The sequence below is a fragment of the Narcine bancroftii genome, chromosome 4, assembly GCF_036971445.1.
Source record: "Narcine bancroftii isolate sNarBan1 chromosome 4, sNarBan1.hap1, whole genome shotgun sequence".
Taxonomy (NCBI): domain Eukaryota; kingdom Metazoa; phylum Chordata; class Chondrichthyes; order Torpediniformes; family Narcinidae; genus Narcine; species Narcine bancroftii.
In genome coordinates this window covers 103,346,601-103,372,015 of record NC_091472.1, presented here as the reverse complement: position 1 = coordinate 103,372,015, position 25,415 = coordinate 103,346,601, and the positions used below count along the sequence as shown (strand labels likewise).

At 44.0% G+C, this 25,415-nt stretch overlaps 1 protein-coding gene across 4 annotated transcripts in view; it reads right to left on the bottom strand.

Annotated features, from left to right (window-relative positions):
• mthfd1l (methylenetetrahydrofolate dehydrogenase (NADP+ dependent) 1 like) overlaps positions 1-25,415 on the bottom strand; it is a 198,225-nt gene that overhangs the window by 7,626 nt on the left and 165,184 nt on the right. For 3 of the 4 annotated variants that reach the window (XR_011355972.1, XM_069932267.1, XM_069932270.1), the window contains exon 27: positions 436-548. The exons of the other annotated variant lie outside the window; for it this stretch is intronic. Coding sequence is in view for 2 of the 3 variants with exons in the window: in XM_069932267.1 (XP_069788368.1) it covers positions 459-548 (90 nt within the window). In the remaining variant the exon portion in view is untranslated. The remainder of the gene's footprint in view (positions 1-435; positions 549-25,415) is intronic. 4 annotated transcript variants of the gene reach the window in all.

The window sequence follows — 25,415 nt, the reverse complement described above, 5'->3', positions numbered from 1 at the left end:
GATGCAGGTTAGTGGAACCAGGCACAATAGTTTGCCACACACTAGAAGGGCTTAGAGGCTTGTTTCTGCTCTGTCGTGTTCTATGGGTGATGGATAGAGGCAGTGTGAAGACAGAAAGAAAAATCCCATGCTGGAACAGTGAGATGCAGAACACAGCAGTTGCTCGGCATTCAAAACACAAAGGGAACCCTGGAATTGCACAGAATATGTGGGGTCAGTCTAAGCTGAGTTAATTTTATGGTGGACGTTCTTCCATCAGACAGGCCAGTTCTGACACAAACTGGAAAAAGGTGGCTATCTGTAATTGTTGAATTCAGCATGGTCCATTGTGCTCAAGTGACTCAGGCTGCTGAAGATGGATAATACGAGTATTCTTCACACAAAGGGAAATATATGTTGCACTGTCAGGTAAAGAGTGAATAAGAATATTTGTACCTGATATCCAAGAGCTGTTGCTTTCAGAACAATCCCTGCACCTGCTCCGAAGCAGAATCAAGATCAATGTCGTAGAAACAAGGGCGGGTGGGTAGCCCTGGCATAGTACTCATCTGTAAAGATCCAAACAGGAGAGAGACAATTTATAGCAGAGCTATATACAAAGGTGCTGTAGAAACTTAGCAGGTCACGCAGCATCCAGGGGAAGTAAAGGGGAAACAAAAGTTTTAAGCCTGGCCCCTTCATAAAGTACAAGCAAAAACAGGCAGGTACCTGAATAAAAAGGTATGGGAAGGAGAGGAGAAAAAGGGGCAGAGACCAACAGGTAAGAGGTCACAGGTAGATATGGGTGGGGAGGGGAAAAGCCTGAGAAGCAAAAGCAGCAGAAGAATTTCTCTGAATAGAGAGAAGGGAAGGGGTGGGGAGCTGTGGAAAAGGAAACAGAGGGACAGGGAAAGAGAGAGACTTGGGTAGTGAAACTGGAGAAGTTGCTATCTGGTTAGAGTTCCCATATGGAATATTAAGTACTGTTCCTCCAACTTGCGGGTCGCCTGAGTCTGCAGTGCCATGAGGCTGCGAATAGACATGTTGATGTGGGAATGGTGTGTGGAATTAAAATGGTTGGCCATTGGGAGGTGGTTGTTATTGCCTCCACAGAGAAATTGCCATTCACAGCAGAGACTTGATGTGGTAGCTGGAGCATGCACCTGTCAGTATTCAGGCTGCATCAGGGATGGAACATGCTGTGGAGATCTGCTCAATGGCATTCAGAGCGAGGGGACAATCACCTCATAGTGGGAAATGGAATGCAATTTGTTGTTGTACCAGAGGTTCTCCAAAAGCAAATCCAGTAAAACTTTCAAAGAAATAATTTGCCTGAAACTAATCCAACACTTCTCAAGAAAACATCCAGCTATCTTACTCTGGCCTCCAGCAACACCTCACCAGTCCCATGTTCTAGCTCGGTGGACAGAGGCCTTGAGAAACATGCACACCTTTCTTCCCAGGTGAACACCTCGTTAGGTTCAAGTCCCTTGAAGTATCACTCCTGCACCCCTTCCCACTCTCACTGAAACAAGACTCCTATATCACATTCAATAACATCAGGTCTGCCCTGCACCTCTGCCTAAGTTACCAACTTTCTGTCTCATCCGATAATATTTGAATCCAACAAGAAATCTATCAATGACTCCAGAGTTTCCATTCATTTGGGAAGAATTCCAGAGATCCATTCCCCTTTATGCGAAGACTTTCACCTCAACAGCCATCCAGGTCCAAATTCAAACTGAAACCTTGGGAGCACCTACATCATCTGTGGTGGGAGGAGGGAACAAGAACCAAGATTCCAGTCATGATAAAGCCAGAGTGAATTTCGAAAGAACACCAATTGTTCTGGTGGGGAAGGGATGTGATTGAAAGAAGACAGGGTAATTTGACAATTGAGAAACACAAAGACTACAGATGCTGGAATCTCGAGCAAATATTGAACTGCTGGAGGGACTCAGTGGGTCAGGCAGCATCTGTGAGTACAACATTTCAGGTGGGAACTTGATCTTCATAAAGGTCCCAGCAAAAAATGTTAATTGCCCATTTCTCCCCAAGGATGCTGGCTGAACCGCTCTCTAGCCACTCATTGTTGGCTTGAGGTAATGTAACAAAATGGATCCAAAACTGTCTCAGTAATAGACAGGAGGGTGATGGTTGGAGGCGCATGATATGTGGCATGCCGGGGAGCTGCAAGCTGGAACCCCAAGTATTTGGATGTGGATGTCAGAACAGGCCATGCGGTTAGGCTGCCTGCAGATGTCAAGGAAGATTGGTGCTGTTGATAGGAGGAGGGTAGTCTTAGACTACAAATTAATACTGATGATTTAATAAGATGATCAGAGCAACTGAAGATGGAACTTAATCTTTCAAAACAAAACAATGCATAATGGAGGGGATGGGGTGAATAAGGGTAAGAATGAATACAATGAATGATGGGGGTCTAGGGAATACTGCAGAGCAGAGAAATTTTGGGGAGCATGTGCAAGCTTTCCTGAAGATAGCAGCAGAGTGGTTAAAAAAGCATTTGGGTTGCTTGCCTTCCTCAGCCAGATGCTAATACTAAAGAGCAGGAGGTGATGGCACTGTGTGTAGTTCTGAACACCATACCATAGAGGGGGATGAATGCACTGCCGAGGGCACAGAGACACCAGGCCATTGCCTGGGATGGAGAGTCAATCACGAGAAGTGACTTGACAGGCTGCATTTGCTTTCCTTGGAATGAAGGAAAACCTTGGTGAAACTCACTCATGGTGCGGTGACTGAGGTATTTCACATTTCGAGGGGCGTTGGTGGAATAGACAATGGGAGACTCAGCAGGAGTTCCTGTAACTGGCAATAGATTTCAGGCATACAAATTTGAAAGGAATTGAGAGAGAAAAAAAACACCTTGAGGGTGGTTAAACTGTGAATCACACTGCCCAAGGCCGTGGCGGAGAAAGCTACGCTCAGAACATTGCTCCAAGGAAGACGTGAGGAGAGATGCGATTCACAGCAGAGCAGTACACAAAGGTGCTGGAGAAACTCAACAGTTCATACAGCATCTAGTGGAAGTAAAGGAGACCCAATGTTTCGGGCCTGGGCCCTACGACAAGTACAAGCAAAAATAGGCACAATGCAGAGCAGCACGGTAATTGCAACAATGTTACAGCGCCAGCGATCGGGACCGGGGTTCAAATCCCACGCTGTCTGTAAGGAGTTTGTACGCTCTCCCCATGTCTGCGTGGGTTTTCACTGGGGTCTCTGGTTCAAAACGTACCAGGAGTTATAAGTTAATTGGGCGGCACATGCTCGTGTTTCCATGCTGTATGTCTAAATATTTGAATAATTAAAAATTTAAATTTAATTTAAAAATTTTATAAAAATTATGGAAGGCTATAGGCCAAGAGCTGGGAGAGGGGGCTGATAGACATGGACAGGATGGGCCAAAACGCCCACTACCATGCTGGGAAGTAGCAGATGGCAAAGCTTTGCTCCCAGAGAAACTCAACAGGGAAAAACCACCCCTCTGCCCCCCCACGTCCCCTGGTGATCCCACCGTATTGGAGGATGATGTGCAAGCTGTCTTAGGGAGAGTGAGTCTGAGGAAAGGATCCAGGCCAAATGGAATACCTGGCCGAATATTAAAAATCTGTGCTGATCAACTTACCAAGGTATCCACGGATATCTTCAATATCTCACTTCAGCAGCGTGATACCACCTGTTTCAAACAGCTGTCTCTTTTCTTGGGTGTCCAAGATGACTGTAGTAACCTCCCTTCATGACTATTGACAAGTAGCACTTACATCAACAATGACGAAGTGTTCAAGTAGAACACTCGGAATAAGATTCAGGTAGAAAGGAAAAAAACAAATTACCAACTACCAAAATTATTATTGACGCAAAATCAACTGATCCCTTTCACAATAGATAACCTTTCTTTTAGAGAATGGGAGAGAAAAGGGATCAAAAGAATAGAAAATTGTTTTTTGGGAAATAATTTATTATCTTTTGAACAAATGAAGTACAAATATGGTATAACTCAAGGTACAATGTTTGCATACCACCAACTGAAAACCTACTTGAAGGACAAATTGGGAAGCAGGCTGAAGTTACCAAAAGGAAGCAGCTTTGAATATGTGATTACAGACATAATGATAATTAAAAGATTTATAACAAACATGTACATCAAGCTGCAAGAGAAAGAGAACGATGAAATAAGCTGTAAACCCAACAAAAGTGGGAACAAGATTTAAACATAAATATAAAAAATGAAAAATGGGAAAAGCTATGCTCCGGAACTATGAGAAATACAATAAACACGAGGTTACGCATGATATAATTGGTTACACAGGCTATATACCATGCCCCAAAAGTTAAATAAATGGGATCCAACATTATCAGATAGATGTTTTCACTGTAAGAAAACGGGAACAACAGTACATGCAATCTAGGCATGTGAGAAAGTGAAAAAGTTTTGGGAAGATCTAAATCAGGTATTAAATAAAATCACAAAAAGTAACATACCAAAAAATCCCGAGATCTTTCTTCTAAGTAATATAAGAAGTAAAGAATTAGGCCTCAAACTGGATGAAGTGCAAAAAAGATTTATTATGATAGCCTTAGCTGTGGCAAAAAAATGTATAATGTTAACTTGGAAATCAGAAGATAGCCTGAGAGTACAGCAATGTACAGAAATGAATAAATGTATTCCATTGGAAAAAATAACATATAATTTAAAAAATAACGTCACAGTATTCGAACAAATTTGGGAACTGAACATGGAACACAACAGAGAGGGCCTACCGCACCTCCACCCCCTAAAATGACAGAATGAGAAGAAGACGAAATGAACTGACCCAGTGTGTAAAAGTAGATGACACAATTTTCTTATTTATTTTTATTGTGTGATGACATTGTTTAATGGGTTTATTGTATTGTATATGTTGAACATTTAGTGGGTAGGGAGGGGGAAAAAAGGGAGAAAATGACACTGTGTATATTCAAGAGGGAAATGTTTATGTGTATTTTGGTTAATATGGTTCATAGTGTGAAAAATAATTTAAAAAAAAAACAATGACGAAGTGTTTAGAACGGCTGGTGTTGAAGCATATCAGCTCCTGCCTGATAGCGCAATGGATAAGTTCCAATTATCCGATCATAGCAACATGTCTACAGTGGATGCCATCTCACTGGCTCTACACAAAGCCCTGGAACACCTGGACAGTAAAGATGCATTCATCAGGATGCTCTTTATCGACTACACTTTGGCATTTAACACTACCATCCCCTCAAAACTGATCAGCAAACTCCAAGACCTGGGACTCAACATCCCATTGTGTAACTGGATTCTGGATTTCCTCACCTCCAGACCACAAACAGGGAGGGATGGTAAGAACTTCTCTGTCACGATCTCCATTAGTACTGGAGCACGACAGGCCTACTTTCTTAGACACCTGCTCTACTCCTTTTACACCTCCGACTGTGTGGCTAGGCACAATAACACCTTCTATAAATTCGCCGACGATATCACATTAGTGGGCTGTATAAAGAAAAATGATGAGTCAGTATACAGGATGGAAATTGAAAACTTGGCTTAATGGTGCATCAAGAACAATCTTGCACTCAATATCACCAAAACTAAGGAGCTAATTGTTGACTTGATGAAGGGAAAACCAGAGATGTATAATCCAGTGATCATTGGGAGATCAAAGGTGGAGAGGGTGAGTAAATGTAAGTTCTTGGGAGTCAATATCTTGGAGGATCTTTCCTGGACCCAACACGCTAAAGTTATTGTGAAAAAAGCACGTCAGCGCCTCTACTTCCTCAGGAGTTTGTGAAGAATTGTTATTACACCAGAATCCCTGACAAATTTCTAGATGTGTGGTGGAAAGTGTGCTGACCGGCTGCATCACATTCTGGTATGGGGACACCAATATCCCTGAGTGTAAAGCCCTGCAAAAGGTAGTGGACACAGCCCAGGACATCACAAGAAAAACATCTACAGGGAACTCTGCTGTCAGAGAGCAGCAGCAATCATCAAAGACCCATATCAACCAGCACATGCTGGGTTCTTGCTGCTGCCATCAGGAAAGAGGTATAGTGCCACAAGTCTCGCACCAGCAGGTTCAGGAACAGCTGCTACCCCTCCACCATCAGACTCCTCAGCAACAAACTCAATCAAAGACTCATTTAAGGACTCTTACTTGTGCACTTAATTGATTTTTTTAAAATTCTCTCTATATTGCACAGTTTGTTTACATTTCTTTATTTGTTTACATGTATACATTGAGTACATTTTTTTTGCACTGCCAATAAGTAGTAAATTCTGCATCATCCACAGGTGAAAGAATCTCAGGGTTCTATGTGATGTCATGTATGTACCCCGATAATAAATCTGAAATTTAAATCTAAAACTATCGAGTAACAGTCTGGAATTTCACGCACAAGTTTCTGCAGTAGGTATCGAACCCACAGCGACCTGATTGCAAGGTATAATGAGGTACACTGAATTGGATATTGCCTATGGATAATGAGACATCACAGGATGCAGTGAGTAATGGAGCAAAAAAAATGTGGACAGCAATGAAACAGTGAGGAGAGTGCATTGGTAAAATTGACACCAGGGTTTTGGGAAAGTTCTGTCGTATTTGACTCTCTTTTCATGCTTTTATCATGCAATGATGGAAAAGACATGCCAATGTAATAAAGACGCGTGGAATTGGAATGTTTGGCCACTTAGAGGTCCTTCCTTTTGCAGCAGACTGAGCACACAAGATGTCTTCCATTTCCTTGGATCTGTGACCTCCAGCTCTCACCATCTTTCAGCATTTGCTGGTGAGCAGGTCAGAGAAGCCTAGCTTGGTGGTCTAAAAAAAAGGGGTGGTGTGTTTGGTGTAGAAGTTAGCACAACACCATTACAGTACCAGTGATCGGGACCAGGGATGAAATCCCACATTGTCTGTTCTCCCTGTGCCTGTGAGTGTTTACCCCAGGGACTCCGGTTTCTTCCCACCATTTGAAACGTACCAGGGTTGTAGGTTAATTTGTTATAACTGGGTGGCACAAACTCATGGACCAAAATGGTCTGTCACCGTGTTGCATGTCTAAATTTTTAAAAATGTGGCAATGAGATGGAGCAATACACATTCTTGATTGTGGTGTCACAGAAGTCGAGGGCATCGTGGACTCTGGTGGGGCAGGTGCCCGAGGTCAGCTTGATCCGAGTCTCCGGCAACAATGAACAAGGCTTCGGGATGGTTTGATTCGAGGTTGCTGATGGAGGTGAATGGTTCATCTAACCCTTGCAAAATTTCACCATGCTTCGCTAGCACCAAGTGATCTGGATGCAGCTCACCAGGGATGGTACCATAGGGTATTTGCAGGTGGGATACTGGCCGCAGTTTCAATGGCAGCTCCAGCCCAGCATGCCTGCCCTGTCTGCTGGAACTAAACGGAGTCATCTGAGGATTGAGCAAGCCTGTGATAGACTGAAGATATCTGACAGCGCAGTGGGAAGGACAACTCAATACATATTGCACTGAGGCTCAGACAGACCACCGCACGCACTACACCACATGCATCTTAAGCAGTCTGATACAAAGCAAAAATCTCACTGTAAATCAGACTTCCAATTAGACTGGTGGCACCTAAGTGAGCAATCACTCACAAAATCCAGTAAAACTCAGACAGTTATAAGCCTGCCAGGCAACAAAGTGCAAGGACAATGCAGACTGTAAAATTTTTACAGTAAAAATAAATAAATTAAACCAACGCGAGAGGACACAACTATAAGGTGAGAGGGTGGGATGTAGAAGAGACGGAACAGTTTTTCACTCAGAGGAAGGTGGGCTTGGAATGAGCTGCCAAAGTGATAGAGGCAGGTTATGTTCACTTCCTTTAATAAACACTTGGATAACTCCATGGATAGAAATGAATTGGCAGGGTACAGGCCTAATGCACACAAGTGGGACCACAGTAGATGGGTGCATTTCTGCCACAGACAAACTGTGGTCCTGCTTCCATAAGACTCAATGATATCGGACATTCCTCTGCCTTAATTCTTTTCCATAATCACAGATATTATTGAATCACTGCTTGAGCTGTGCCAGAGATGTTGACATTATTAGCAAGGTCAATAATGCTGGCTAATCCCCAGTACCTCTACCCAGGGCTGGTGGCATGACATCTGATGGTTTTCAAGGCCAATCCACAGAGCAGCATTGAATCAATTATGTTGGCATGGGACTGACATCAAGGAAGCTGGATGAGACCAAACTCTTCGGCCATTCAATTTACAAAGCAATTCACTGCCATCTAACATTAATCATTTAGAGGCATCATAGATAGATAGGATTTTATTGAGAGCTTTTGGCATGCTGGCTTTTATAAATATCGGAGATGGGAAGTTATGGCAAAGCCAAATTTGGAGTATTGTGTACAGTTTTGATCACCTAACTATAGGAAAGATGCCTTGTAAAATGGGGTTAACTGGGCAATTTTCCCAGTTAGCGCCCACTCACAAGGCAGCTTGCAAGGATCCAACCCAGTCAGCGGGCTCCAAAATCAACTGGGTCCCTGCCCTACCTCAGATGTAGTCAGGCAACCCAGTTAAACTTACCTAGGTCCCATCCACTGGTGGCTTGAAAATAAAATGGCCGACCCGATTATTCCTGTGATGTCAGTGCTGAAGTGTCTGCCTTAATCGGGGGTGGGGGGAATGTCAGATTGGCTGGCTGTCACTGGAAGCACCTTTAGTCCACTAATCATACCTGGGTCCCTGGACGGCTGCCCAGGCGCTGCAGCATAAAACGCCTATTAAGAGTGCAGAGAAGATTTACAAGGACAGTACTGGGACTTGAGGAGCCGAAATACAGAGAAAGGTCAAACAGGTTAGGACTTTATTCCCTGGAGCATCGGAGAATGAGGGGAGATCTGATAGAGGTATACAAAATTATGAGGGATATTGATAGAGTAAATGCAAGCAGACTTTTTCCAGAACAAGAGGACATAGGTTAAGGGTAAAAAGTGAAATGTTAAAAGGAAATATTAGGGGGAAACTTCTTCACCAGAGAGGCGTGAGAGTGTGGAATGAGTTGCCAGCTGAAGTGAACGTGGGCTCAAATTTGACAGTTAAGAGAAATTTCATAGGCACATGGAGAGCTATGGAAGGCTATGCAGGACAATGGGAAATGTAATCAAAGACAGAAATGTAAACCAACTGACTGTAAATACAGAAAATATAAATATTCAATAATAAATAATGTGCAAAGTAGTGACTGAGTCTGTTGTTGAGGAGTCTGATGGTAGAGGGTACCAGCTCTTCCTGAACCTGGTGGTATAAGACTTGTGGCATCTACACCTCTTTCTTGATGACAGTACTGAGAAAACAGCATGTCCTGGGTTGTGTGGATCCTTTAATTAAAACAAAAATTAGACACACAGCACTGTAACAGGCAAATTCGGCCCTACAAGTCTGTGCCGCCCAATTTACACCCCATTAACCTACACCCCGGTAAGGTTTTTTTTGGAACGGTGGGAGGAAACCGGATCCCTCAGAGAAAACCCACACAGACACCTTAGAAACAACGTGGGATTCAAACCCAGGTCCAGTCCCAATTGCTGGCACTGTAACGGCCTTGCGCTAATCACTATGCCAATCGTGCCAACCAATTTTAATTTACGATTTCAATCTTAATGATCGCTTTTGTTCTCCGACAGTAGTGCCCAATCTATACATTCTTGGAGGGGAGGGTTTTGCCGGTGATGTTCTAGACTGTGCCCATTACCTTTTCCATGGCTTTCTGCTCTGCGATATTGGTTCCCTCAGGTATTGATACTTGATGTAGCTGGTCAACACAGTTTCCACACCACACACCTGTAGAATTTGCCCAGGTTTCCGATGACATACCAAACCTCAACAAACTCCTGAGCTGATGCGCTTTCTTCAAGATTAGTGTTGTTGGGTCCAAGAAAAGTCCTGTGAGATGGTGACTCCTAGGCATTTAAATTTGCCCACCCACTTCCCCTCTGATCCCACAATGATCACTGGATCGTATATCTTTGGTTTTCCCTAACGTCCACAATCACCTCCTTGGATTTGGTGATATTGAGTGAAAGGTTGTTGTTGGTACACCATTTGGCAAAATTTTCAATCTCCCTCCTGCAATGCTGGGTATCGTCACCAAATTTGCAGATTAGACAATGGACAATAGGAGCTGGAGTAGGCCCTTCGGCCTGTCGAGCCAGCACCGCCATTTTACAGATCATGGCTGATCACTACTATCAGTACCCCTTTCCAGCCTTATCCCCATAACCCTTAACTCCTTTGCCCACTAGAGTCTTATCTAACTCTCTTTTGAACATAATCAGTGAATCTGCCTCTACCACCCTCTGTGGCAGAGCATTCCAGATTCACACTTCTCTGGGTAAAAAAATGTTTTCTCATCTCCGTCCTAAAGGGCCTACCCTGTATTCTTAAACTATGCCCTCTAGTCCTCGTCTCCCCCATCATTGGGAACAAGTAATCAGACTTCACCTTGTCTATCCCCCTGATGATTTTGTATACCTCAATCATGTCCCCCCTCATCCTTCTAAACTCCATCGGATACAAGTCCAGTTTTTCTAGCCTTTCAGCATATGCCAACCCCGCCATCCCTGGAACTAACCTTGTAAATCTGCGCTGCACATCCTCTATAGCTAGTATGTCCTTCCTCAAAATTGGAGACCAGAACTGGATGCAATACTCCAGGTGGGGTCTCACCAGGGCCCTGTACAACTGCAGAAGGGCGTCTCTGTTCCTATACTCCAATCCCCTCTTTATGAAAGCCAACATGCCATTTGCCTTCTTCACAGCTTTCTGAATCTGCATGTTAGCCTTCAGTGATCAGTGAACAAGTACACCCAGATCCATTTGCACCTCCCCATTCCCTAGCTCGTCTCCATTTAAATAATACTCAGCTTTTTAAATAATACTCAGCTTTCCTATTATTGCCCCCAAAATGGATAACCTCACATTAAGCCACACAGTCATAGGTGTGAAGTGAGAGGAGCAGGGGCTAAGAACTTTGGTTATGTATCGATATCTTTTTTATAAAAATGGGTAAAACAAGTAGAACGCAGCCTTATGGTGCTCCAGTACTGATGGAGATTGCGGAGGAGATCTTTTGCCAATTCACACTGATTGTGGTCTGGGGGGGGGGGGGGGTGGGCTGAGGAAATGCAGCATCCAATGACACAGTGGGTTGTTGAGGCCCAGGTCTTGGAGTTTGCTGATCAGAGTTTTGAGGGGATGATGGTGTTAAATGCCGAACTGTAGTCAATAAGGAGCATCCTGATGTACGTGTCTTTGCTGTCCAGGTGTTCCAGGGCTTTGTGTAGAGCCAGTGAGATGGCATCTGCCATTGATCTGTTGCTATTGGAGGCAAATTCACGTCACCAATCAGACAGAAGTTGATATGCTTATCACCAGCCTCCAACGTTCTATGGTTCCAAATGTTCAAAAAGAAAGGCCCGTGACCAACAATTACAAGCCTTCTACTTCTGAGGAAACAAATTCAACCTTGAGAAATAAATGCCATCAAAAAGCCAGCCTCCTCGGGATTTGCATTCTCCACTAACCATTTGAACTCTTGAGCAAACAGTGAGTGACTCAGCAGGTCAGGCAGAATCTATGGACAGAAATGGTGAGTCAACGTTTCGGGTCAGGAGCCTTTTTTTTAAAAGCCAAGGTGGGAAGGGGTGATAGCAAACATTTAAAAAAAAGGGGAAGGAACAGGCTGGGGAGGGTCCCGAAAGCAATAGGATACTGGAGAGGTAGCAGTGATAAACCAAAAAATTCTTTCCATTATTCATCAGAAAATAGCTGCTCAAAATCCAGTTCCCAAGCACCTTTAATTTTATCATTGGATATAGGATATAAATTAAGGAAGCTGTTATAAATATTAGCTGGGGTGGGGTCTGAGAGAAATACAAGCACTGGAATGGGCTGGGTAAAGGACAGAAGGAAATGGTGAGCCGGGGAAGAGGGTTCATTGAAATATTCAATGTTCATATTATGCTTTAGGCTCGAAGGAGAATGTGCTTAAAACAAAAAAAAAATCAAACCCAATGTACATCGTGCTAAATTACTTACCTGATCTCGATGATTAATATTGCCACAAAAGGATGGTGGTATCCTGCAGACACGTATCTAAACAGTTCCTGCATTCGTTTTGAATAATGCTTTTGCATTAGAATGTAGAAGGATGATGGGTGACTTAATAGGGGTCTACAAGATCATAAGAGTGATAGATAGGGTGGACAGACAGCACCTGTTTCCCTCGGCAAGATCAGCAAATATCAGAGGACATCCATTTAAGGTGAAGGGAGGAAAGTTTCAGGGAGAAGTCAGGGGGCAAGTTGCCTTTTTAAATATAAACATAGAGAATGGTGGGTGCCTGGAATGCATCCAGGTGGTGATGGAGACATTTAGGGATATTTAAAAGATTCTTAGATAGGCACATGGATACAAGTAAAACAGAGGGTTATGGGTAAGTTTAGATTGTTGAGTAGGTTTATAGAGATCAGCACAACATTATAGTCCAAGGGCCTGTACTGTGTTGTACTACGTTAATCAAGTTTTCTAATCCTCCAGGTGGAAATGATGGGAGCAGCAATGCATCTTTCATGGGATTGTTTTCTTTCATGCACTGCATAAACTGGGCTGGGCACATATTAAAATGGGTCTCACTCTTTGACCGGAGGTTTGGCTTGGCGACAGGCCCATCCCAGTATTAGTGTTGACCTGCGGTGATGCACAGTGGCAAGGCAGGCAGTGCTGCTACCTCACAGCTGCGCCGACCGTGTGGAGTTCCACCACATGCTCTGGCTTTCTTCCACCAGAGTGACTAGTGGGCGCACGTGAGAAAATTGGTTTCAGGGAAATAAATGGGGATTGTTCAGAACCAGCATAGACTCAATGGGATGAATGGCCCCCACCCACCCGCCCTCCCCCTCAAGAACCGCAGATGTGGGATGCTGAGAAATCCATGCTTTCCTTAAAAAATGGAATTCTTCTACATTTTAGCTAAACGTACTCATGCAACCACAAACGTGCATTAACCTGACAGCTAAAGGAATTGGAAGATTTTGGGACCGGGCAGGTAACTGGGCTTGGGACAGAGCTTCGATTTTACAGGGACAAGCAGCCAGCTTGCCAAAACCTTTTCTTCTTTGTGAGTATACCCCAGTGAAGAGAGCCTCTATCTACATGCATATTTGTTCTAAACGATAGAGCATGATAGAAGCTGATTCCAGCTATTGAAACTCAAGTCGCAAAATGACACTAATTAACCTACCAGCCCTATACATTTTTGGGGTGTGAGATGAAACCAAAGCACCCAGGGAAAACCCACCCAAACATGGGGAGAATGTACAACCTCCTTATAGTCAGAGGTGGAGTTGAACCCTGGTTACCCGCACCTTATTACTGTTCCTCTAACTGCGCCAATTCGTTTCCCAAGTTCAGATAAAGGGTTAACCATGCAGATTGGGCTTGGGATCAGGATATCAGCCTGTTGATGGCAGCAAGTTGTCTCTACAATTCAGAAATTTTATAGCAAATTTTCCCTGCTTCCAGGCCCAAATTAGCGATAAAGGAAGCACCTAGAATTGTTAAATGGACCAGTCTTGTCCCTAAATTATCACGAGTTCTGGATTCAATCTAGCTCTGGTTGCACTGATTCTCATGGCTTCTTGGTTCAAAGTTAAAAGTCAGAGCATCAAATGCAAACACAAACGGTTTTCAGACACCATTTATCACCGATAGAGTTGCAGAACCATAAAGCATGGTCCTTCGGCCCAATTCATCTGTACTGACCACTATGGCCTTTTGGGCTTGGCCCACTTCATTGTTTATTTTCTATAATCTGTGCATCAAAATTGGTTCAATAATCTTCCTGGGTATGTTCCAACATTAAAAGTGCAAGGCACTACAATTTCAAATTGCATCTGTGCCAGTATACATCCCCTCCCCCATAACACCTCCCATTCTCACTCTTGGAACTCCCGCTCACTGCCCACCCACTCCCACCGCCCAGCTACACATCAGACACAAGCACTGCTTCAGCACCGTGCATCCACTCACCAGGTGCACATTGTTAGCCCAGAACTTGCATACAAACTTAGGAAATGCAGAAAATTCCTTAATGTTTCAATCTTTGAGAGGATACAAATTTAACTTCAATATGTCATTGCTGTACAATAAAGTTGCCTATTTATTGTGCCCCCCCCGCCAAAAATCTCCTGCAGGAACTCAACAATAGGAGTAGAATCAGTGGGGAGGGGGGTTAAGGAATTGTCCCAATAGGACCTGAAATATTGACAACTCCCTCTCCCCATCGACACTGCAGGGCTCCTAAAGCAGATTGTTTCTTGCTCCAGATTCCAGCCTTGCCTCCATTCTGTAGATTCATATCGATAGAAAGAATCCAGTCAAGCCAAGCAAGGAGAGGAATTAAAAAGGGAGCCCAAATTTTGAGCTGGCTCAATGATGAGAGCAAGGTGAACAGATACAATGTTTGAGGGGGAGAATTTCCTGGGTGCGGAGCTTGGAAACATGTAAACGTGTGGAGAATGGGGAAGAATTTGAACAGAGGCTAGGAGATTTAAGTTTGATTCATGCGGACCAGAAACCAGTTTAGGTTAATGAGTTTGGTTTTGGTGGGACTGGGTAGGGGACAGATCACAGTGCAACAGCTTTAATGTTGCAGGGTTGCATCAAGAAAACTTAACTTGAAGCAGACCAGAGGAGATGGAATGGTTTGAATGGAATTGAGAGATGGAATGGAAAGCACCAGAGAACTTGGCCATACATTTGGACCATTCCCTGGTGGGACAGGGCTGAATCAGGAGTCACACACAGCATCAAGGAACATGTGGACAATCACAAAAGAACTGGTAGCCTTTACTGAATGATGATCTTCACAGCAACTCCCGCAGATGAAGGTCGGCCAATCAACAGCAAAAGCCAAATCACAAACTGCGCCTGCCTGATCAGATTCCATTTGAGAGGTGGCTGATGGAAAGTAGTCTTCAGGGACTTGGGATGCACTTAAGGTGCCACGGAGAAGAGAGCCAAGCCTTTCAGCTCAGCTTGGATGCCTCAAAGGTGAGCAGTGTCGAGAAATGAGCAGCAGAATAATGAAATATGCAATGAAAACCTGAGTCACTCTGAACATGTGTGCAGCTAATGGTGCTATTTGATATTGCATTCAGTATTACCATTTTAGATTACTGACAATATTGCTCATGTCCCATTTGCTTACTGAACTGCAACCTTCGGGTCATCTGATCAGCTTGCATGCACATCATGATGGAAGAGAATAGTGCTTACATTGAATAAGACATTCCAGTTCAATGAAAATCAGCTGATCAAACTGGAACTGATACCAGCAACTCTCTGCAGGGTTTATTTTGGTTAAATTACTTCAGAAAGCTCATGCGATAAACTGTGCAAGTTCCTAAGGACATTACACATGAATCTGCTCTCCAAAAATGTGCAAACTCAGAGGAGAAAACAGGATGCTCACATTCTCACTGAACATCTGCAACACTGCTGCATGGAGCCAATCTGTGAAGGGTGGCATTCCACCTCAAATTTGCTCAACATATTCTCCATTAGATCACTCCTTTTCTCCCAATTCACAGCTGTTCAGCTTCTTTACTCAAGGGATATATACAATTTATTTCTCGAAGTTAACATCAAATCGGTTTTCAGCTTAATTAATTGAAAATCAAAGAGATTTTTTTGTGTTAAAAATGTTGCTCTTTTGCCCATCATGTTAAAATGGTGTTCTTTGATCATTAATCGTCTTGTTAATGGAAACAGATTTTTCTTATTTACCAATCAATACTCCTTTGCTTTAAATAACGATTAAACCACTTCAGCTCTAAAGAGAATACTTTTAACACAGCTCTCCTTTTAACACGTTCAACATTCACGGTATCACTCCGGAAAATTGGCTGGGAGCTGGAAAATTGTCTGCAGAAAGACCAAATGAAATTATGTTTATGTGTAACACACCATCCTTGTGCTACACCGATGCTAGGAAAAACAGCACATCAACCAAAGATAAACTGGAGGCCATTTGGCCCTGCAAATCTGCTTTGTTATTCAATAAGATCACAGTGGATTGGTACCTGGCTGGCACCTTGCTTTCGTGTCATTCTTAATTACCTTCACTACTTCTGCTGTCAGAGCTGTACCTGCATTTAATCGAGTGGCCTCTGCATTTCTCGGGCACAGTATCCTGAAGATACACAACAATGAATGGTAGCATGTACTTCCTTGATGAGCTCGATGTATTCTATGCTCGTTTTGAACTGAAGGCAAGTGTGTTACTATCACTCCTGATGGCCCTCTGTGCACCTGTAGTTGTACCCAAGGTCAAGACCACAGAGGTCATGCCAGCCTTCCTGAGAGTGGACACGTGAAAAACACCCAGTTCAGATAGTTACTGGTTATGCCCCAGGAACCTGCACACACCAGCTCGTAGAAGTAGTCACTGATATTTTTCACTTCTCCCTCCAGCAAGCTGAAGTTCCCACCTCCTTCACGAATTATCCACAATTATCTTGGTACAGAAAAAAGCAAAACATACCTCAATGATTATTATCAAGCTCGGACATCCATCATAACAAAGAGTCAGGAGGATTGGTCCTGGTCCACATGAACACAACTGCCACAACAACTTGTCTGCTGTTACAACAGGTCCACAACAGATGCAACTCTAACTGGAATATCTGTGCACAAGGACACCCATGTCCTATTCTTTTTCATTGACTATAGCTCTGTCTTTGAAACCACCTCATCCTAAAACTCCCATGGGTATCAGCATCCCCCCTCTGCAACTGGACCCTTGACGTCCTGACCTGTAGATTGAAAGCAGTGGGGATTGGTGACATATCCTTCTCTACAAACATCCTGGAAACCAGTGGCCAACAAGGTGCTGTACTTTACGCCCAATGCACTCATGTCTGTGTGGCCAAACACTGTTCCAACTGAATCAGGAATGAAACAAGACACTGTGATTGTAGTAAATACACACAGTACTGGAGAAACTCAGCAGGTCCCACAGCGTCATTAGGGGTAACCAACATTTTAGGCCTCAGCCCTTTGTCAAGGTATGAGCAAAGAATAGATTGGTGCCTGAATAAGAAGGTGTGGGGGGGGGGGGGGGTGAAGGAGGGAGAAGAGTAGAGGCCCACAGGAAAGAGGCCATAGACAGACATGGATCTGGGGCAGGAGAGAAAAGCTGAGAAATGAAGGGGGGGGGCGGGGTGCTGCTGGGAACTATAAATACAGAGCTGGAGGAAAGGAGACAGAGGAATAGGGAAAGAGTGAGAGTGACAAGGGGTGGGGAGTGGAGGAAGGGAGACATAGGGATATGGAAAGAGAGGTGAAGGAGGGGTGGGGGCTAACAAAAATTAGAGAAATCTATGTTAGTGCGCCTATGTTGGTGTTTTTCCTCCAATTTGTGGGAGGTCTTATCTTGGCAGTGCATGAGACTGTAGACATGTTTATCCCCGTGATGTTTGTGACTCCCTCGTCCAGATCTCAACAATGATGAGACGGGTAACAGGAAGGAGAGCATCTGGATGCAAGGGATATTGGCGATCTGGTTAAGAAGGAGAGATGTGCAGCAGGTATAGGCAACAAGGAGAAAATCAGGTACTAGAAGAGTAGAGAAAATGTAAGAAAAGACTTAAATCAGGAAGACATGAAGTTACTCTGGCAGATATCGTGAAGTTAAACCCAAAGGGTTTCTACAAGTATTTTAAGAGTAAAAGGATAGAAAGGGACAAAATTGGTCTCCTAGAAGATCAGAGTGGTCGTCTATGTGTGAAGCCTAATGAGATGGAGGAAGATCTTAAACAGTATTTTCTCAGGAAACTGGCATGAGTACAAAGAAGGAAGGAAACATCCAGTAGTGGTAAGGAACATATAGAGATCAAAGAGGAGGAGGCACTTGCTGCCTTACAGTGAATAAAGGTAGATAAATCCCTGGGCCTGGCATGATATTCCCTCAGGCCTTGAGGGAGATTAGTGTAGAAATTGCAGAGGTCCTGACAGAAATATTTGAAATGTCCTTAGCCATGGGTGAGGTGCTGGAGGATTGGAAGGTAACTCATGTTGTTCTATTGTTTAAAAAAGGCTTCAAAAGTAAACCAGGAAATTACAGGCCAGTGAGCCCGACGCCAGTAGTAGGTAAATTATTGTAGGGTGTTCTGAGAGATCGGATATACAAGAATTTGGACCGCCAAGGGTTGATTAAGGATAGTCAGCATGGCTTTGTGTGTGTTGTAGGTCACGTTTAATAAATCTTAATAGACTTTTACGAGGAGGTACCAAGAAAGTAGATGAAGGAAAGGCTGTGGATGTTGTCTACATGGACTTTAGTAAGGCCCCACATGAGAGGTTAGTTCAGAAGGTTCAGACACTAGGTATCCATGGAGAGGTTGGAAAATGGACTTGAAATTGGCTGAATGGGAGAAGACAGAGTGCTTACTTTTTAGACTGGAGGCCTGTGATTAATAGTGTGCCTCACAGATCAGCATTGGGACCATTGTTGGTTGTTGTCTGGATGATAATGTGGTAAATTGGATCAGCAAGTTTGCTGATGACACTAAGATTGGTGTTGTGGACATTGAGGAAGGCTTTCATAGCTTGCAGAGGGATCTGGACCAACTGGAAAAATGAGCCATAAAATGGCAGATGGAGTTTAATGTAAGGTGTTGCATTTTGGAATGATAAACCAAGGTAAGACATACACAGTAAATGGTAGGGCACTGAGGAGTGCGGAGGAACAAAGGGATCTGGGAATACAGATACATAATTCCCTGAAAGGGGCATCACAGGTAGACAGGCTTTTGGCATCTTGACCTTCAGTAATGAAAGTACTGAGAATATGAGTTGGGATGTTATGGTGAGGTTGTATAAGACATTGGTGAGGCAAAATTTGGAATATTATGTGTAGTTCTGGTCATCTAACTATAGGAAGAATATCAGTACAGGTACACAATCCTTTATCTGGAACGCTTGGGGGACAGTGTGTTCAGAATTTTGAATTTTTCCAGATTTTGGAAAGCCCACCCGAATTGTGCTGGTCTATCCACCCCCACCGTCTTCCAGTCACCCGGCCGTCTCCCCCAACCGCGGTCCCTCGGCCGCCTCCCCCAACCGCTGGTCCCTCGGCCGCCTCCCCCAACCGCTGGTCCCTCGGCCGCCTCCCCCAACCGCCAGTCCCCACTTGCTGGATTTTGGAGCTTTCCGGATTTTAGATGTCCGGATAAAGGATCGTGTACCTGTAATATTTAAAGAGTGCAAAGAAGATTTACAAGGATGTTGCCAGGTCTTCAGGAGTTGAGTTACAGGGAAAGATGAAACAGGTTAGGACTTTATTCCTTTTATCTTCTTTGGCTTGGCTTCGCGGACGAAGATTTATGGAGGGGGTAAAAAGTCCACGTCAGCTGCAGGCTCGTTTGTGGCTGACAAGTCCGATGCGGGACAGGCAGACACGATTGCAGCGGTTGCAAGGGAAAATTGGTTGGTTGGGGTTGGGTGTTGGGTTTTTCCTCCTTTGCCTTTTGTCAGTGAGGTGGGCTCTGCGGTCTTCTTCAAAGGAGGCTGCTGCCCGCCAAACTGTGAGGCGCCAAGATGCACGGTTTGAGGCGTTATCAGCCCACTGGCGGTGGTCAATGTGGCAGGCACCAAGAGATTTCTTTAGGCAGTCCTTGTACCTTTTCTTTGGTGCACCTCTGTCACGGTGGCCAGTGGAGAGCTCGCCATATAATACGATCTTGGGAAGGCGATGGTCCTCCATTCTGGAGACGTGACCCATCCAGCGCAGCTGGATCTTCAGCAGCGTGGACTCGATGCTGTCGACCTCTGCCATCTCGAGTACCTCGACGTTAGGGGTGTAAGCGCTCCAATGGATGTTGAGGATGGAGCGGAGACAACGCTGGTGGAAGCGTTCTAGGAGCCGTAGGTGGTGCCGGTAGAGGACCCATGATTCGGAGCCGAACAGGAGTGTGGGTATGACAACGGCTCTGTATACGCTTATCTTTGTGAGGTTTTTCAGTTGGTTGTTTTTCCAGACTCTTTTGTGTAGTCTTCCAAAGGCGCTATTTGCCTTGGCGAGTCTGTTGTCTATCTCATTGTCGATCCTTGCATCTGATGAAATGGTGCAGCCGAGATAGGTAAACTGGTTGACCGTTTTGAGTTTTGTGTGCCCGATGGAGATGTGGGGGGGGCTGGTAGTCATGGTGGGGAGCTGGCTGATGGAGGACCTCAGTTTTCTTCAGGCTGACTTCCAGGCCAAACACCCTGGCAGTTTCCGCAAAGCAGGACGCCAAGCGCTGAAGAGCCGGCTCCGAACGGGCAACCAAAGCGGCACCATCCGCAAAGAGCAGTTCACGGACAAGTTTCTCCTGTGTCTTGGTGTCTTAGTGCGTAGATGAATAAGGGGAGATTTATAAAATTGGGAGGTATAGATAGAGTAAACGTGAATAGGCTCTTTCCACTTAGATTTGGAGATATAAATACTAGAGGACATAGCTTTAGGATGAAAGGGGAAAGGTTTAGGGGCATTAAGGGAAAATTCTTCATTCAGAGAGTGGTGGGAGGATGGAACGAGCTGCCATCTGACGTGGTAAATGCAGGCTCCCTCTTAATTTTTAAGAATAAATTGGATAGATACATGGATGGGAGAGATCTGGAGGGTTATGGAATTGGTTCAGGTCAGTGGGACTAGTGGAATGATGTTGTGGCACAGACTAGAAGGGTCAAATGGCCTGTTTTCTGCACTGTAGTGTTCAACCTCCAACTCAATGTCACCAAACAAAGGAGCTGGTCATTGATCTCAGAAGAGGAGCACATGTTCCTATTTCTATCAATGGTGCTGAAGTGGAAATGGTGAAGAGCTTCAAATTCTTTGGAGTAAATCTCACTAACAACCTGTCCAAACACATTGATGTTATCACCAAAAAGTGCATTGGAGTCTACTTTCTCAGAAGCCTGAGGAAATTCAACCTGTCTCCTCACTCACTAGCTTGTAAAGATGTATCTCGAAAAAGTATACCATCAGGATGCATCATAGCTTAGTACAGGAACTGTTCTGCCCAAGATTGGAAGAAACTGCAGAGTAGTGAATGTAGCTAATACCAACAAACAAACCCTCCCTCTATGTCTGAAATAGATTTCACACTGGTAAAAATTTGTTGCACTTTTCTCTTGACCCTATATGATTTGAGTTACTGCAACACTATTCCCTACACTGCTGTTTGATTTATGTCATCACAATACCTGCTGTACGAATTGATTTGCGTGAAGAGTACATATTCTTTAACTATATCTTGGTGTGTGTGGCAAAATACTGAAGACATTTCTCACCAGCCTCATCTGAAGTGCTCTGAAACCATGGGTCCCCATTGAAGATTTCCTTCATGAAGTTGAACATCTGCAAGACATTTACCTTGTCAAGCACACTCTGAATTGTGAATGTCTCTATGTGATCACCCCTCGTCCTCCTGAACACTAACGATTGGACCCACCTTGCCTCATATGAAGTGACTTTTATCCCAGGAATCAGCCCCTTCCTTCACTGAACTACCTCCAAAGCAAGCACCCCTCTCCTTGCAGTCAACTATATTAAGTTCAAAAAAGATGGATGGTGAAAAAGTGAAATGAATCATTAATTAATGGAAATACTCAGCAAGTCAGATGAAGCCAGTGGACAGAGAAATAGAGTTCATGTTTCAGATGGAAGAGGGAAACAGTGAAAAGCAAGCCAGTGTAACATCAGTCCTGGATGTTGCAGCCCCTTCTCTGTCAGTCTTAGAACTGGCCATTTCTGCAATGGGATATCCATGTGATATTGGCCGAGTTCTTTACCCTCCATCAGCGCACTGATCTGCTGGGCATGTTTGACAACCTGTATCTTCAACAACTTTGTATTACCATCAACGTCCACCATGAAGCCATTTGACTGCTACTTATCCTCACAGCATCCATGGCCTCCCAAATCAGATATCCTCTGCTTTTCGAACAGTCGCTTTACGCCATTTTGCTTTTACAAACAACCTTGCTCTTGCTTATCCGAAGATGATTTCCGCTTTTACAAATAATGGCAAGTGAAATAGCTTTCTTTCATGTCTTTAGCGAGTGGTAATTGCTTCTTCGCTTTACGCCATTTTTGTCTTATGAAAGGATTCATAGGAACGCTCTACTTTCAGATAGCAGGGGGATACCTGTATCCTTTTTGCCTGCCCACTTCCACCCTGCCAAAAGAAAAATATGCAACTTAAAGCCAACTTGCTCTCTGTGTTTCCCAGACTTGTAAAGAGCATTCAATCAGAAATGTTAATGTTTCTCCTTCCATGGAAGCCACCTGACCCTCGTGTTTTCAAGTCTGGAACACTTCTTGCTCTCTGCAGCCCAACAGCTGCTTCTCCACTTTCAATCTTTGCACATCCTTGATTTGCTGCGGCGCAACTGCCACTACTTTGGCGGCTCTCATTATTTCAGGTGCTTAGTGCTCCATTTATATGTAATTCCTATGAAGTGCTTGACAAAGCTTTCCCACATTTAAAACGTTGGCAAAACATTTGCCCATTGCTTAAGTATCATGCCTGGACACATTCATGCAGTGTAAATGTTTTGAAATGGAGTTACTTTGCAAACAGCAGGAATCACTTCAGCCAAAGGTTGGAGAATCTGTGGAATTTGTTGCACAGACATCTGTGGTCATTGGGTACATTTAAAGCAGCGTTTGATAGATTCTTCATTAATAAGGGTGTCAAAGGTTACAGGGAGAAGGCAGGAGAACAGTGAAAAGGAAAAAAAATCAACTATGATTGAATGGTAGAGCAGACTTGATGGGCTAAATGATCCAATTCAGTTCCTACGTCTTATGGTCTTCACAATGACATTATATTGCCATGAGCAAACACTAAAGTTTCAATACACCATGAACTCTAATTCACCCAAGCCATTCATAAGATGTGTGAGATCAAATTTGCCTTGGCTGTGTATTGTTCCACACACAAACCATCATTACATTAACTGTTGAACACCCATTTTCCCCACAATGACAAATCTGACCAATTGGGAAAACACTGAAAGTCAACAGCGACATTGCAACATTGTCACAAAAGGCCATCAGATCCCCAAATCATTTCCCAAATACAAAAAGCCCATTAGGTATAGAAGAAATCTTGACAGAAATCCACAGGTTGGCCTCCAGTGCCTGTTCAAAGTTTGGAAAGGGTCACCAGAGTAGGATGAAAGATGTTACATATGTAAATATATCCACACAACTCCAGATGTCCCAAACTGCTGCCCAGCTTTAAATAACTTTCTCTGCTTAAAATCAATTCAAACACCCGCCCACATAAACAGAGCAGGGCCCTTGAGAAGTAAAATGATCCTGGTTGGATATCTAGATTGAGGAATAGTTAGCTTTTAATAGAATGCTCTGGAAAACTGCACCTCTATTTGAGAGGTAGGTAGAGGCTCATTAAATACAGCTTCCGAGGGCACATACAACTGACAGTGCCCAACTGATTCAGATATGCCCTTCAAATCAACACAGAAAGTGCTGGAAACACTCAGCAGGTCAGGTAGCATTTGGGGAGAGAGAGAAAAACAGGTTACATTGCAGCTTCAGGACCCTTCAAAGCTGAAAATGAGAGAAACAAGTTAGTCTAGGAGGGAAACACAAAGGGGGAAATAATGGGGGAGTTAAGATCAGGTTTCTGGAAGCTTCCTCTCCAAGCTCAAGGACTGTAGTAGTCCAAGGAGGTAGCTCACACCCTCTTCTTAAGGTCAACGAGAGATGGGCAACGGAATGTGAAGTCCTCATCATTCAAATTAATTTTAAAAAATTATTGTAACTGGATTCTGGACTTCTTAACGAAAAGACCACAGTCTGTCCGGGTCAGTAACAGAATGTCGAGTACCATCACACTGAGCACCAGCATACTTTAGGGCTGTGTGCTCAGCCCGCTCCTGTTCACACCACTGACCCACGACTGCATTGCCAGATCCAGCTCCAACAGAGTCATCACGTTTGTAGAAGACACATCAGTAGTCGGCCTCATCAGCAACAACGATGAGTCGGTCTACAGAGAAGTGGTGGAAAATCTCATGAAATGTGTGAGGGCACCACTTGAGTCTCAATGCAGACAAGATGAAGATGATCATGGTCTTCAGGAGAACCAGTATCCACTACACATCAACAACTCTGTAATAGAGAGAGCGGAGAGCACTAAGTTCCTTGGAATTCTCTTAACTAGTGACTTATTATGGACACTCAACATCTCCTCACCTGTCAGGAAGGCACACTGTGACTCCATTTCCTGAGAAGATTAAAGCAGACAAGGCTGCTGGCCACCATTATGTCAACCTTCTATAGGAACTCTATTGAGAGCGTCCTGGCCAGCTGCATTGCAGTGTGGTACAGTTGCTTCGAAGAAATAGATTGGAGGTCAATCCACAAGACCACGAGTGGCAGAAAGGATCAAAGGAGTCTCCCTCCACCGCTCCCCCCCCCCCCCCCCACCCAATCGACATGTCTGAAGAGGGCATGCAAAATCATTCAGGACCTTCCACTCAGCTCCTTTCAGCCGCTTTCATCGGGTAAAAGACCCAAGAGAATCAAAGCCAGTACCACCAGGCTGAGGAACAGCTTCTTCCCACGGGCAGTGTGAATGCTGAACAACCAAAGGAACAGTTCACACTAACCACCTGAGACTCATATTCATGAAACAATATTTATTTATTTGTATGGATTAAATACTTGTCCTGCATACGTATTGTTTGTATGTGTGTTATGCCTGGTTGTATGTCTGCGTGTTTTGCACCAAGGACCAGGGAACACTGTCTTGTCGGGTTGTCCTTGTGCAATCAGATGACAATAAATTTGACTTGAATTCACCCTCACAAAGAAAGGTTTCTTATTCCACTCAGAACTCTTCCCATATTCGTTGGCCCTTTTTCGACAGATGCTGCCTGACCTTTGGAGAGTTTCCACCATTGACTGCTTTGAATTCAAACTTCCAGCATCTGCAGTTTGATATTTATTGGGCACTCAAATCCCTGGATGAGGTCAATACCGAAACTTGAACTCTGCTAGCCTGTGCCTGAGACCCTGAACCCAAGTGGCTGCAGCTAATGAAAAACAGATCAACATTAGAGCAGTGAATGCCAAGAAAAGCAACATCTAAAAAGAAAAAGGCGCGTGAACGAAAACCAACACTAATATTATGCTTTACCTTCCCCAAACATCACAGGGTCACTAACAAAATCTGTCGGCACTACTGAAAAATCAGGTTTTCCTTGCACTAACTGCAAATGTGACTATCTATCATTTTACATTTATTATTGCTTTTTCTGTCTTGATATATTGTGATAAATTACT